The 14,408-nt window shown below is 40.0% G+C and overlaps 1 protein-coding gene across 1 annotated transcript in view; it reads left to right on the plus strand.

Annotated features, from left to right (window-relative positions):
• The first annotated feature begins 573 nt into the window (after positions 1-573).
• SGIP1 (SH3GL interacting endocytic adaptor 1) overlaps positions 574-14,408 on the plus strand; it is a 229,020-nt gene continuing 215,185 nt past the window's right edge. The window contains exon 1 of the mRNA XM_062193383.1: positions 574-758. Within this exon, the coding sequence (XP_062049367.1) occupies positions 749-758 (10 nt within the window). The 5' untranslated portion in view covers positions 574-748. The remainder of the gene's footprint in view (positions 759-14,408) is intronic.

A 14,408-nucleotide genomic window follows, 5' to 3' on the forward strand; every position in this document is an offset into this window, starting at 1 on the left:
CCCCTCTTGAATGAGAGAGAGAGAGAAAAGGAGACTCACAGATGTGTGCTGAGACCACAGAGAGTGACATTTGGAATTCCTTCAGGGCAAAAGGAGATTGGAATGAGAGCTTCCGCGTGTGCTGCGAAGATTTCAGGCAGCACGAAATTATTAAGAAGTTTTTCTTTAAAAAAAAAAAAATCTGCAGCGAGCCACTTAGGTGCTCCTTCGATCGCAGAGTCTCCCTGGTAAGGTGGCGGCGCCTGATCATTAATCTTGCGCACCCAGCCGCTGCCATACGCTTAGGACGACGAGGAGGGGCGGGGGAAGTGCGTCACCAGGTGGGGAAGGGGCTGTGTGTGCGGTGACAAACGGGAGGCCCTGGGGGGTGAGGGGAATGGGGCCGGGAAATAGGTTCTGTGCTCTCTCCGGGGGTATTGTGTCAGGAGATGCAGGCTGGCTACCATGTGACGCGGTCCAGAGCTGAAGGGATTGGCCGAGGCAGCGCAGGCGGTGCAAGCCCGGCCGGCTGGCTGTTCCTCTCCCTTTCTCTCTCAGCATCTTTCCCCAGGAGCCTGTAGGTGAAGCCGCACCAGCAGCATCCATGGGCTGCCTTTCGGGTTAACACTTGTCTCCTGTGGTTTCTGCAGCGCCGACAGCCGACCTCAGCAGCAGCAGCCTTGGGAGGACTTAGCTGGGACCTGGATTCCTAACCCTCCTGTGTTTTTTCTCGGACTCCTTGGAAATTAAGGAATGCAATTCTGCCACCATGATGGAAGGTAGGATGCGCTGTGTTGTGGTTGACTGACTTCAGGCAAGGTCTGAGCAGAACAGCATTGAGGAATGTGTGCAGCTGGTGTTTGTCTCGGTTCCAGAACCCGGTGGCCAGGGGTTTGCAAGCAGAAATGCTGCAGTTTGCTTGCAGTGGACCTGGGCTCAGACTAATGGAATCAAACCGGAGGACTTCTGCCCAGTTCACAATCTACAGAGCTCCCAGCTCCTTGGGGAGAGAACAGCCTGAAGTGTTTGCAGGGAGCCGAGATAGATAGAGCTCAGAAAGAGCTTGCAGAGCAAATAAGTTGGGAGAGGAGATAAGGTTTTCTGTGCTGGGTTCCTGGGACTATGCTGATTAAACATTTACAATGGAAACTTGTTTTCTGAAATTGACATGAGACAGGAGAGGTCATTGACAGAGTTAGCCACACTCTCATTTTCAGTGAGCTGTTTAAAATTTTTACACAGTCTTGTAAGATATTTGTATACCTGCAATTTACATCATATTGGGGAGGTGGGGGGTGCAGCAAATTTGGTCCATAAAGTGTAATTTTATGAGGATGTCATTGCAACAGAATGTGAGCAATATGAGGGAAACATCCAGGCCTCTTGGCTACTGAATCAGGGTCTTATCAGGTTAAAAAGAATTTTGTGTTTCCTAAATGCTTTCTCTGTGCAGTGGTTCTTAGCAAGGCATCAAATGATTATCTGCTGATTCTCTTCCTGTATTCGATATTAAGTCTAAGGGGGAACTTTCCCGGGGGAGAAGCTATTTAAACTCTATTTTATTCTTGCAAATGATCCTTTCCAGCTCGAGACAGTGACAGGCAAGCTTGCCTCAGAAAAGCAGTAAGCTGATCAGGAAAGAAGCAGGCGGCTCTATGCTGGCTTTGATTTTCTGTTTTCACACTACAGGATGGTGCAAAACTCCTGGCCTATCCTAAGATGACAGGCAGAAATTTGTCCCCAGCCTGGATTTCACAATGCAGAATCGAGTGCATAATGGGTCTCAAATCAGCCATGAAAATGGCACAGAGGCCACCTCTTAAGCCAAGGTCTGTCCTACAGATTTTAAATGTTCCTTAGAAATTCACCAAAATGGAATAAGGCAATGATGGTGTAAAAGAAAAACAGCGGTGGAGCCTGTACTTATTTGGCAGAAATGAATTCTTTTTGCTTTCACTGTCATCATGTCAAACGCTGTTAATGTGATTTGGGGGAGTGAAGGATCCTGGAGTCAACACCCACAGCTTTTAGAAAATAGCCTTGAAGGGGAGACCCGGTCTCGTTTTTGTTATGGAGCCTGGTCTTGTTTGCAAAGGACTCTTTAGCTAGTTCTTTCAATACAGGCCCGAACTGCTAATGCTCTGAGATTAAATCATTAATTCAAAATAGATTTAATCTTTGAATAACAAGGCCAGGCAAACAGAAAGTGTACTATTTATGTACTTTTCGATTAAACGTTCATATAGACTGTCATCAGAAATATCGTTCCTATAGAGATACACTCTATTTCTCCAGCTACATTTCATATAGTAGTTCTTAAAAATACAACTGCACACATTCTGATCCGATTTCCATCTTACATACAGAATCAGAAAGGCTTTCATTTTACTTCTTGCCTTGCAAGCTGCAGAACTAACGGGTCTTCTCTTTTAAAGGCAGTACCACGTCTTGAGGTTCATTAATGATTCTTCTGGTAATTTGGTCTATTGTGCCATCTCAGAATGTCAGTGCAAAGCCCTGTGATAAGCTTATCTGGGCTGCCTAAACTGAAATGAGAACTGTAACAAAGACTTGTGCTGGAGCTGAATTAGCACTATTGCACTGGGTTAGCCAAATTTATCTAATAAAGGATGTTATCTTAGCACTGGTATCAGTTGGAGGTGACACTGTGAATATAGTTGACTTCTATCAGATCATTGCAAGAGGAATTGGACAGGTGTTCCCAGTGGTTTAAAAATTTAAGTGGAAATAATATTTTTTTCTACCTGTAGTTTCTCTCTCCAAGCTTTCCCAGCTTTATTATCTACATGGTTCAGGGATCTTAGAAAAGCAGTAAGGAACCTTAGCCTAGAATCAATTTGCCTATCAATAGCCTTACAACTTAGTTTACAGTCTTTTTGACAATATATGTTAATGTTTATGATATTTCAACCCCGAATTTCACCTTTGAATTGGCCTTAGTCTGAAGATGTTGGGTAGCCGTTGCTATTTCCACCTAATTCATCCCTAGAGAAAACCAGGCTGTTACATCTAGCTCAATAACCTTGGAAAGAAAAGAAGTCCCCTCCAAGGTACCCTAAAATCCTGCCCTTGTTGAAACGTCAGTGATTTCTGAGACTGTGCCCCCAATATCCAGATAGTTAAAATGAGGTCTGTTCTCAACTCATCCATGTGTCTCTCACACACACAATAGTCCACACACACACACACACACACTGCTAAGAGTAGGTGTGTTTGCTCTTGGATGTGCACTCACATGGCTGAAGTGTTTTGTCTGCAGCTCAGAGAAAGCCTGGCCATGGCAACTTTTCAAAGCCACTTCCCCAATCTGTGTAGAGCAAGGGTAAACAAATATTCAACAGAATGGCTTGTAGTTTAGTTTTGTGCTCTCATTTGTGCGGAGCAGGATATGGGCTCCATTCATTTAATGCCTATTGGAAATCTTGCTGATAGGTGAGGAATGTTACTTCCCTCCCTAGTCATTCTAATATCTTGGGAGGAGATACATAATACTGCAGGAATCTCAAGAAGATTTGGCTCCATAATTCACTTCAAATGTTATTTTTAAGATATTTTTAAGGGACTCTGATTTGTTGTGGCTTGCATTCTTTATTTTTTGGCAGTGGTTGGTATTGAGTTGCTTCTTTCCTGAACCAAAGTCACATGATGTGGTGCCTTCCCTACTATGAATGTGAAGGGAAAGATGGTGATGGTGATCAAAGGGGTTATTTGCTGAGAGTTGTGTGTATTGACTACGCTTACAATGCAGGATAAGTGGTTAGGGCAACAACTCAAGGACAAAAATTTTCCCATTTATTATCATTTAAGGGTAAAATAGTGGTTTTTTTCTTTCTCTCTTTCTTTTTTTCTGTACTGCCTAAGGTAAGTGAAGTAAATTCAGGGCTTCTTAGCATATCTGTTTGTGAGGCTGCCTGGAAAGTACTTTTCTTGTCCATGCAAAACTAACTAAAAGTGTTTTGTGTTTTGATTCCATATTCAGGCTCTTAGCACAATACTGAAAAGATACATTTTTGGGCACCATGGTTCTATTCTAAGTAACATTTTTTTTAAATTAACAAGCATAACTGTAGGGGCTTTTTGAATTTAATTGCAATGTTTATGATATTTACTACTGAAAATAATCTGCAAATATGTATATTCTGACACAAAATCAGAAAAAATGGTGAAATGAGATTTGAACTCAAGTCCATTCAACAGCACATTTATTTAGTGCTCTAGCAACCTTTTCTTTTTACTTTGTATAGAGGTGGGTGTTTTAACATAATTAAACAAGAGAATTTAGCTTATTTGGTTGCATATTCTGATGCTATTTTCAATATGATACCTGGTAGAAACATACTTTTAGTTCCATAGTAATGCCTTTTCAGTCCAAAATCATTATTTAAATAAGTGCACAATTCTAGATTATTTGTTTCTGTTATTGTAATGAAACTTATAAAAAGTAATGGCTGTTATTTCTATCTAAAAATGGATATAAATATAACATTTTATAAATATAAAATATAACATTTTATAACATTTGGAAAGTTCTTTGTCCTGGCCAAAAAGGAACACAAAGTATCTTGAAGGTGGAGTTATTCATTTTACAGTTAGCTGAGAAGTTTCAAAGGGAATCCTTCTGAATCCCTTCCCCCAATGATGAAGCTACTTTAGAAAATCTAAGCATGTGAGATTCTAATATATGTTCCATCATTTATGTAATTTCTCCTTTTCCTCGGGGCTCTGTGTCAGGAAGAGACTCTTTAGATGTAGAAGTCTTCATCCTCTTCCAGGGATCAATTGTAAATCTCTAAAAGGAATATGTGGTCTTTTTTTTAAAGTATCAAAATAAGCCATCCTAGAACATTGGAAAAATTCTTTCTGTTGCCTTTGACATATGCTCTATCTGTGTTTCAAGTAAACATGTTACAGAAGGTCGCCAGGCCTCAATTTCTGTGTCCCTGAATATTGGTTACCTGGTTACTTGGAACATGTTTTGTCATAGGAACAGTGATCAAAATGATGATTAAATATTGCAATTGCCCACCAAATACCATTAGCCCAATATCTAGCAGAGGTACAAAAAATTTTCATGAGCTATGAAAAGAACCATTTGGCTATCACAGTAATTATCCAGAACAGAGTTATGGCATTGTGTTTTTGATTTCAAATATTGCTGCTTGAGTTTGTGCTTAGATTTCTATCATTATTTATCTGTTACCTTTTTCTTTAATTTTATTAATGCAGAGAAGAGATGTCATGTTTTTCATAGTTGCAAGTCTAAGAGGATAACCATAATATGCCCCCCATCTCCCTCCTTCTTTCCTATTTTTTTCTTTAATTTTTTGCAAAAGCATAATTTCAATCAACTCTATAATCACAGGCTTAATGCACCACTAACCATATTATTCAATGAACTTGTAACAAAGATATTTTAATTAGAGGACAATGAGACCCTGGAGAGAAAAACTGAAAGCATTTTCAAGCAAATTTTCAGAAGTTTTTGAAACTTTTGACACTGGATTTTTCAGTTTTGTTCAGTTTTGCCTCCATACTGTGGCTTACTTGTTGTTTATCAGTTTTATCATGTGAACTACCCTGAAATTGTGAGTAAGTCATTACACAAACTCAGAGATGGAATTAAAAGAGGGAGAGATAATTTACTGAGATAACTGAGTAGAAGTTGGAAGGGAGATAAAAGGTAGGGATTAAAATGGATTTGGGTTAGTATATCTGAAGAAATTCATGAGAAGTTAGCTGAACAAGGAAGGGGTCATAGAGAAAAGGAAATTGGGGAGCATGGTAAAAGCAAGATCACCCAGACAGTAAGCAGGATGTAGGGGAGAGACATTGAGTCTAACTTATTTGTGCAGTGACTAACACATGTATGGGCACTGACGGCTTGCCTACTGATGGGAGAGCTATTGGGGAATGGCATTTAGCCTTAGAGAGGGATATGTCTCCATTCTTGGGACTTGTATCCCAGTTCAGTACATCTGCAGGGTTTATAGAAAGATATTGAAATAGATTTGACAATATTATTTTCTAGTTTAAAACATTTGAGTGTATTCCCATTTTTCTCTCAAAATCCACAGCCTAGATGCTCTGGCCTTCTGTGCCTCCTCCAGCTCATCTGATGCCCCTCTTATACTGAAAGCTACACTGCCTGGCTTGTAGTATATAGAAAAATTTGTCCTGCCTCAGAGCCTTTGCTTTGCCTAAAACACTCCCCCAGCTCATGGTATTAGATTGTCTTGTAGTCCTAGAAAAATTGCTACCTCCTCAGGAGGCCCTCTCTATTTTCCTTGACATACCAGGCTCTCAAATACATACCCTGGGCCACTAAATCTGTCTCAGTCCCTCTCCCTCCTCAAATGTGTACTTATGGTTTAATGTATGTGAGCTGAATCTCTCCCTTAGTGGTAAGCTCCACAAGGCCTGCAATCTGGTATACCATATTTACCCATGCATTCTTAGTCTTTGCCGTAAGTAAACAATTAGCATGTTTATTTATTGAATATGAACAAAACTAGTTACAAATGATTCAGATGACTATATACTGTCCATTGTTAGGTACTGGGGGGATTAAGAAGGGACATAAGGAAAATAAATTACTAATTTACACTCCAACTAGATACACAAAATCTGAAAAATTAGAAAATAAGACAATGTACTGCGAGGTGCTAAATTGTGAAATAGAGATAACATATTTGAGAAGGAAAATAAAATAAATTGTGCATTTCAAAATACCTGCTTAAACTTGAAGTAATTGGATTAATTAACTCCAAGGAAATGCTGTCCTATTTTGAAAGAGACATGAGGAGCATAACTATTCAAATAAATGCCCAGAAATGCCCAGAAATTCACAGAGTCAGTTTTGTCAATCTCCTGTATGGTTTTGTCTTTTCTCTCTTCCATTGCCCTTCCTTGTACTTCTGCCTTTCCCTTTTCCACATTTTGTATTCGTCTATCCCAACTTTCCCTTTTGGGGTTCTTTTTCCTTTTCTCTGGTTTATGACCAAATCTAAAAACCAGAGAGTATGACTTGGAATCTGGGAAAGTATGTTTAAATAAATAAGGAATGTTAACAAATGCAATGTTGAAAGATGTATTTGTCTGCACAGTGGCAGTGACATGCGATATTGTTCTTAGAGTATTCTTGATTGAAAAATTCGTTACTCTTAAGAGTTCAATGTTCTTGTCTCATTTGTGCAGTCAGGGGTTGTTGGTAGAAAGAACATAGACTCAGAAGTTAGATTTGGGTTTGAATCGAAATGCTGTGACTGCTTGAGAAAGTTACTTTACGTTCTTGGGCTCCGTTTTCTTGCAAACAAGAATGAGATAATTGATCTGCCATCCCTCGAGAACTTCCAGTGCTAAGAGTATCTCACCTTTGCTGAATGATTTTGAGTCCCACATCTACTTCCTCTGAGGTTTGAATTTTAATGATTGATTCTTCTTCCTTTCACCTCAGAATTTGTCCCTGACATACAAATAACGCAAACACATCACTTTCTTACTTTTATTCCTTTAATCTTCCTCTATTGCTGTTTTTGCATGTATACATAAGTTGGTTTTGCATCTTCATTGGATTGGAAAACAAAAGCATTGTTGCAACCCTCTTATATGGCATGTAGTATTCAATAAAAATTATATATTGAATGCATACTGGATATCAGGTACTGTTCTAGGTGCTGAAGTTTGGCAGTGAGTAAAACAGGTAATGCGAAGTGATTTTAAAAAGTAATAAAATACAGAGTAGATTTATTGGGATGAGTACTTTGACGAATACAATGGAGTGTTGAAGTTGTTGTCATGAGTGGTGATGGAAGATCTCCATGAGGAGACATTTGGGCAAAGACCCTAGGGACGGCAGGAATTGAGAGCAGACATATAATTATTTGAAGGGTCAGTTCACGAGGCAGGGGAAAGAATAACCTCACATGCTTGGAATGGGGGTTTGTAAGATATGACTAGGAATGAGTTGGGTATGTGGGCCATAAGTTTGCGTGGGCTAACAGAGGAGTGATCAGGAAGGGGTCTCAGAGGGGTAACATGCGAATAGGCACCCATGAGTCCTTTGCATTGGTAGGAAAGCCAGTCTCTCCATGCAGAAGTCGCTTTTTGTGCCTGGATGACCCATGTGTCAAACTGTGAGGAGGCATTCTTAAGCCTGGGGTCCTTGTACTGGTTCTGTGTGTTATGATGGTGCCTCTCAAACTCCTTCACTCCACATAGCTAAGTAATGGATGAATACCATATTTTTTCCTTAGCTTGTGAGTCCAAACCCAAAGTTTAGACTGAGAGCTCACCTATAACTTTTAAGTTTCAACATTTCTGACAAGATATTATCCCCATGATAGGAGCCACTTCAGAATCAGAATTGCAAATCAACTCACAGATTTTTCGGCCATGTGCCAAAGATCTTTATTTTTATTTTTGGTTCATGCCAACTGCAATTATGTATCAGTAATATTATTTTTAGGATTTTTAAGAGGCTGTGCAGAGTTACTCATGTTATTCTTGTTATCTTTAACAAACAGGACAAGGAAGAAACTACTGTGTTCACTAAAGACATTGTCATAAGGTTATATGACATTTTCGCATGCTTAAATGTTTTAAAAAATGCTTTATTCATTCAACAGATAAATGTGGAACTTTCCCCTTAGTCTTGCATGCTGTACTAGGCACTGTGGAAATGATGGCCAAAAAGGCAGTGATGGTATCCATCTGTAGAAGAGTCTAGTGTATGCTATCACGTACTCATGCATATGTTTTATTCTTGCAACATCTCAATGTGATAGAAAGAATAAGTATTTCTACCCTTGTTTTAAACAGAAGGAAACTAGGGCTCACTGAATCGAGTGGATTCAAGGTGATCACCTTACTGTGTAGCAGAAACAGCATTGATTGGCCAGGCTCAACTCCTAGTGAAGTGCTCTTGATTTGCATAATGATGTAACTGGAAAGTCCTGCTCATATCTAAAATTGTTTGGCCTGATCTCTTGCTAACAAACAGCAGATCATGTACATTTGGTATGGTGTTCCAAAATCCATCTTCAGAGCTAAGCAACTTAATTTTACTATCAGGTCATGATCTTTCCAACTAGCCTTGCACTTGGAGAATTGGAGAAGGTCAACTAACACAGTAATAGTGTTTTACGTTACTGGGCTCCTTTCAGTTACCCTAATTGTTTCTTAAGATTTTATAATCAGACGGGTCATGATATGATGTTACTAGTGCATTGGACTCTAAACTTTCACAGCTTACATTCTACAAAGCATTTATCAAAAAGTCTGGCTCCCACCATGAACAAAAGCCCCCTTTTTTCCCTGAGAAGGACAGCTCAGTGTTCACTGATATTCTGTGAAAGACATGACCATTATCATGAAAACATGATAGTGTGTGCCATCATTTGAAGATTACCAAAGCGATTCAACCTCCTTTTACAGCTGAGGAAACCAAAGGCAAATGAAACAATTTAACCAAGGATTTTTATTCTCACTGTAAGAGGACAAGTCAAAGTTTATTCTGGTAATGATTCTAAAAATGTGAATACACAAAGACTTGGAACTCATGGTATCTATCATGTACAAAGGTGTTGAGGCTGGTTGGGTGACAGCCAAAAGACACACAAGTGAATGTGTCCCCAGGGTCCTTGTTCTACTGAGTACACATACAATGGGGCCATTTATAGCTCTCTCCTCTGCTTCCATGGCTCATCCATCCGCTCTTGGTGAGTCAGTACAGTGCTGTGGGAAAGATCAGAACTCAAAGCAGATGTATACTCTCACTAGCTGTGTGACCTTGAGTGATTCTGGAACTTGGTCTCGGCTTCACCATTTGTAGGGAAGGAATAATGCTAGATCCTTTCCTCTTAGAGTTACTGAGAAAATCAGAAGAGATAATAGACAAGAAAAATCTGAAATATTTGGGCGAATGCCAGTTATTTATTCAGCTTGGTTGTTATTGTGGATTGGATTTCTTAGCATTCAGAGTCTAGAAGTTTCTGATTGCTATTTTACTTACTATGTGGATTATTGCTTCATTTCTGCAGATAGGTCCTAAAGCTTTCTCTCTTCTCTCTACCGTACTGTTCATCTGCCAACACATCATCCTTTACTCCCAATGGCCATGTTATATACTATCCCTTTCCTGATCATGAATGCCATTACTTGTCAATCACATCCATCTTTTTCTCTGGCAAGCATCCATCTCAATATATATTTCCAGGCATCTGCAAACTAATAGAGTTGGCACATAAGATGGCATCACTTTGCTTTCTCTACCATGGGAAGTTTCCCAAAGTTGAAATAAACCAAATAAAACTAGAATTGAGCTGTGCATCAGCCTTTACAAATGCCCTTAGTGAACCCTGAAAATGACATGTAAAAAACTTTTCACATCATTAGGTCTGATGACAATGGTAGAAATGTTCACCAAGCCTTATAGAAGGTAGGCTCCTACTCCCATGATACTGAATTTACCTCTCAAGTTTCTCCCAGCCTCCTTGTGTTCCTAATTGGAAGAACTGTGTCTACTAGGTGGCCAAGGTAGAGTCAATGTTTGAATTCATTCTTGATTTATCCTTCCCTCCTGTCTCACATGAGTCGATCCTTAAGAGCTATAGAGTATCCTTCCTAAATAGCTCATGACCCTGTTCTCTCTCTTTCCTACCTTATTAGCAAATCTAGTCAGAACTCGCTGCATCCATCTCTAACATATCCTCCTCCCAGCTACCAGGAAATCAACCTCCTCACATGCCTTTAATTGTTCTCCAGGCTTCTAAGACGAAGTCCAGTGTCTAAGTGTCCTGTGCAAGTCTTTCACCCACAGAATGTCTTGAACCCTCCTCTCTCACTGCCAGGTTCCTTGCCCTTCTCTCTCCCTTGCATTTGTCATTCCTTCCCTTAGCTGGATGTGATCATTCAAGGTCAGACAAATGTGCCGTCTTCAGTGAAGCCTTCTCATATCCAGCAGGTTGAGAGTTAAGAGCTCGTGTAGCTCTCAAATCCTTACCCTACAAGGACATATAGCACAAAGTCAGAGAACACTAGCTTTGGAGTCAGACTAAGCTAGGATGAAGCTCATGTGTGTGACCTTGGGAAGCTAATGAACCTCTTTCCTCAATCGGGAAAATGAAACTGATGTTAATGGTCTCTTTCTCTGGGTAATTTAACATGTAAGGTTGTAAGAATTAAATCAAGAAATGCACTTGTAGCATGCAAGGTTGTTCACGAAGGCAGAATTGATCAATGGAAGGCATCTTTATATCTGACTTTAGCTTTCAATGTATCTATTTATCTATTGAAAACTATTTCTGTTTTAGGAATCGGCTCATTTGATTGAGAGGACTTGGTATAGCAAGTCAAAAATCTGTAGAGTAGACCGACAGGCTGGCAGCTCAGGCAGTGGTTGGGACTGCTGTCTTGAGGCCGAATGTTAAGCTCCTAATAAGTCTTAGCTACAGTTTTCCGTTAGGCACATCGCATGTGCATATACACTTTCTTCCTCACCCAAGGATCAAGGACTGTGGCACAGCAGGGACTGACTATCTTGCCCAGCTTGCTATTTCCTATATGTAGCATGTGTATGTGTTCAAGAAAGGCCTAGTGAATGAATGAATCCAATGTAGAGATCACAGACTTGGAGGGGAATAGTCAAATCCCATAGCATATGATTATCAGGAGAGTAATGTATGCAAAACATCTAGAAGAGTATTTGATCTACAGGAAAGGCTTATTAAATGTTGCTGTGATGGGCGCATCAAAGGCTCCTGTGTGGTTCCTAGCAGCTAGGCAGTGCCCATCCCTGTGCTCTCTCTGCTTTCCCCATTACACCCATCTGCTGCATAGCATTGCTCTGGCTGAGAGCCACACTCTGGTTCCAGAAGCATGAAGTTAACCTAGTATCTCACACATGTCTGCCTGACTGCCTTAATTGTTTTCTCCTGATTTTGAGAGGCCCTGTTTCCTTGTAGAAAGTTCTGAAAATAGAAAATTATAAAGAAAAAAATTGAAATGATCAATAACTTCATCGTTATGAGATAATCAAGCACTGCCACAATTTATTGAATGTAGAACATATGCTTCAGAGGCACAATCTGAAATGCCTTACCTCTTGGTGATCTCATCAATAAAATGAGTAAAATAACACCTGCCACACAAGATAGCTGGGAAAACAAAATGAGATAAAGTATAGTTTACACTTAGCATGGTAACTAGCATAGGAGGCTACTTTAGAACATTAATGGAAATTGACTTAAAGGTATGAGTTTATTTTAGTGCAACAGAAAATTTTAGAATCTGCAGAAAATACATACATGGATTCTGAAAGTTTTTGCATCAAAATAGATTTATACTTTTTGAAGTCTCCTCATGTTAAGTAATCAATAAATGATAGTTCTTAATAGCATTATAGTCAAAATATATATTTGTCTCTAAAGTGTTTTCAATATATACACATATTTATCTATATATGTATATGTATGTACACATGTATGTGTATATAAAGGTGCATATGACTTTCTCACTTTATATTCAGCTATAAGCAGTATCCTAGGAACTGTCTGTGTTTGCTAAAGGCATGGGCTCTGGAGACAATCCACCGGATTCAAATTCTGATCTCTGTGGTGAGCCTTTGGCACAGCAGTTAAATTGCCACATGGGATGCCCAAATCCCATATCCAGGTACCTCGTTCAAGTTCTGGCTCCTATGCTTCTGATCCAGCTTCCTGTTAATGGGAATCCTGGGTGGCAGCAGATGATGGCTTAAAAACTTGGGTCCCTGTCATCCACATGGAAGACCCAAATTGAGTTCTGGGCTCCCAGCTTTGTCCTGAATCAACCTTGAGTGTTATAGGACTTGAGGAGTGCACCAGTGGATGAAAGATCTCTCTCCATCTGTGTCTTTCTCTGTGATAAAATGAAAGTAAGTAAATAATTCTTAAAGCCTGATTTCTTGCCAACCGTGTGAACCTATTCAAGTTATCTGACCTTGCTATGCCTCAGTATCTTCTGTACAAAATGATCCCTACCTGAAAAGGTTACTAGAGGATTAAATGAGTTCAACACATTAGCTATTGTATTACAATTTATTATGGTATGTATTCCATATGTAATACATATCAAGAACAGTACTTGGTACAGAATAAATGCTTAATGAAGAATTATATGATAAATATTTGAGAAGATAGTCACACTGTTAATTGAATGTTATACAATGTATACATGCATCAAAGCAAGTGGATAGATACAGGCTAGCCAGGGATTTTGCAAGGCAAATGGAGCTGGAATTTGTGCTGAGGTGACAGAAAACCACCAAAGGGTTTTTTATTTTAAAGATTTATTTAATTGAAAGTCAGAGTTACACAGCGAGAGAAGGAGAAGCAGAGAGAGAGAGAGAGAGAGAGAGAGAGAGATCTTCCATCCTGCTGGTTCACTCCCCAAATGGCCACAACGGCCGGAGCTGTGCTGATCTGAAGCCAGGAGCCAGGAGCTTCCTCCAGGTCTCCCATGTGGGTGCAGGGGTCCAAGGACTTAGGCCATCATCCTCTGCTTTCCCAGGCCACAGCAAAGAGCTGGATGGGAAGTGGAGCAGCTGGGAATCGAACCAGCACCCATCTGGAATGCCGGCACTGCAGGCAGCAGCTTTACCTGCTACACCACAGTGCCAGCCCCATCTAAGGGTTTTAAGGATAAGGTTCTGATCTTTTTTTGTATCTTTAAAGAATTACTTTGAATATTAGATGGACTTTAGTAGCGACCGAGGGCATTGTGGGTTTTTTCTTTGTTAGGGACGGATTGTCATGCCCCTTCTCCAAGCCTCTCCGTGACTCTCACATTATTGAGGGTTAAGGGCCCAAAGTGAAAACATTGAAGTTCAGCTATTGAATTAGCTCAGTAACCCAGTTGATTCTTCCATTAGGCTTTTTCAGAGGCGTATTGACAGGTGAAAAAAAAAATAGATACTACAGATTCAGGGGTACCATGTCCTTTGTTACGTATTTGTTTTTAAATGACTTTGAAGCACCTTAATTCTTTGATAGTCATTTTGATAGAAAACTAGTTAGTTGATGAGGCTGGCTTTCACCACTGAGGCTCTTTCTCTCCAGGCCAGATCAGAGGGACAGATGTGCTTAAAGGTCTTGCTGTGGACACAAGCCCATCTCTTTCTCCTTGCCTCTCTCTCTCTCTCTCTCTCTCTCTCTCTCTCTCTCTTTCATTCTATCTTTCTTCTTTCCTTCCCCTTCCTTCCTTCCTTTCCTTTCTTTTTCTTCCTCTCTCTTTCATCTTTCTCCCTTCCTTCCTTGCTTTCCTCTTTAATTTCTCAAATATATCACAAATTCACAAGCTTGTCTACAAGCATTCATTGATGCTGCAAACACTGTGCTAGATACCAGAGGATAGGGCGAGCAAACATCATGAAG

Source organism: Lepus europaeus, chromosome 5 (assembly GCF_033115175.1).
Source record: "Lepus europaeus isolate LE1 chromosome 5, mLepTim1.pri, whole genome shotgun sequence".
Lineage (NCBI taxonomy): Eukaryota > Metazoa > Chordata > Mammalia > Lagomorpha > Leporidae > Lepus > Lepus europaeus.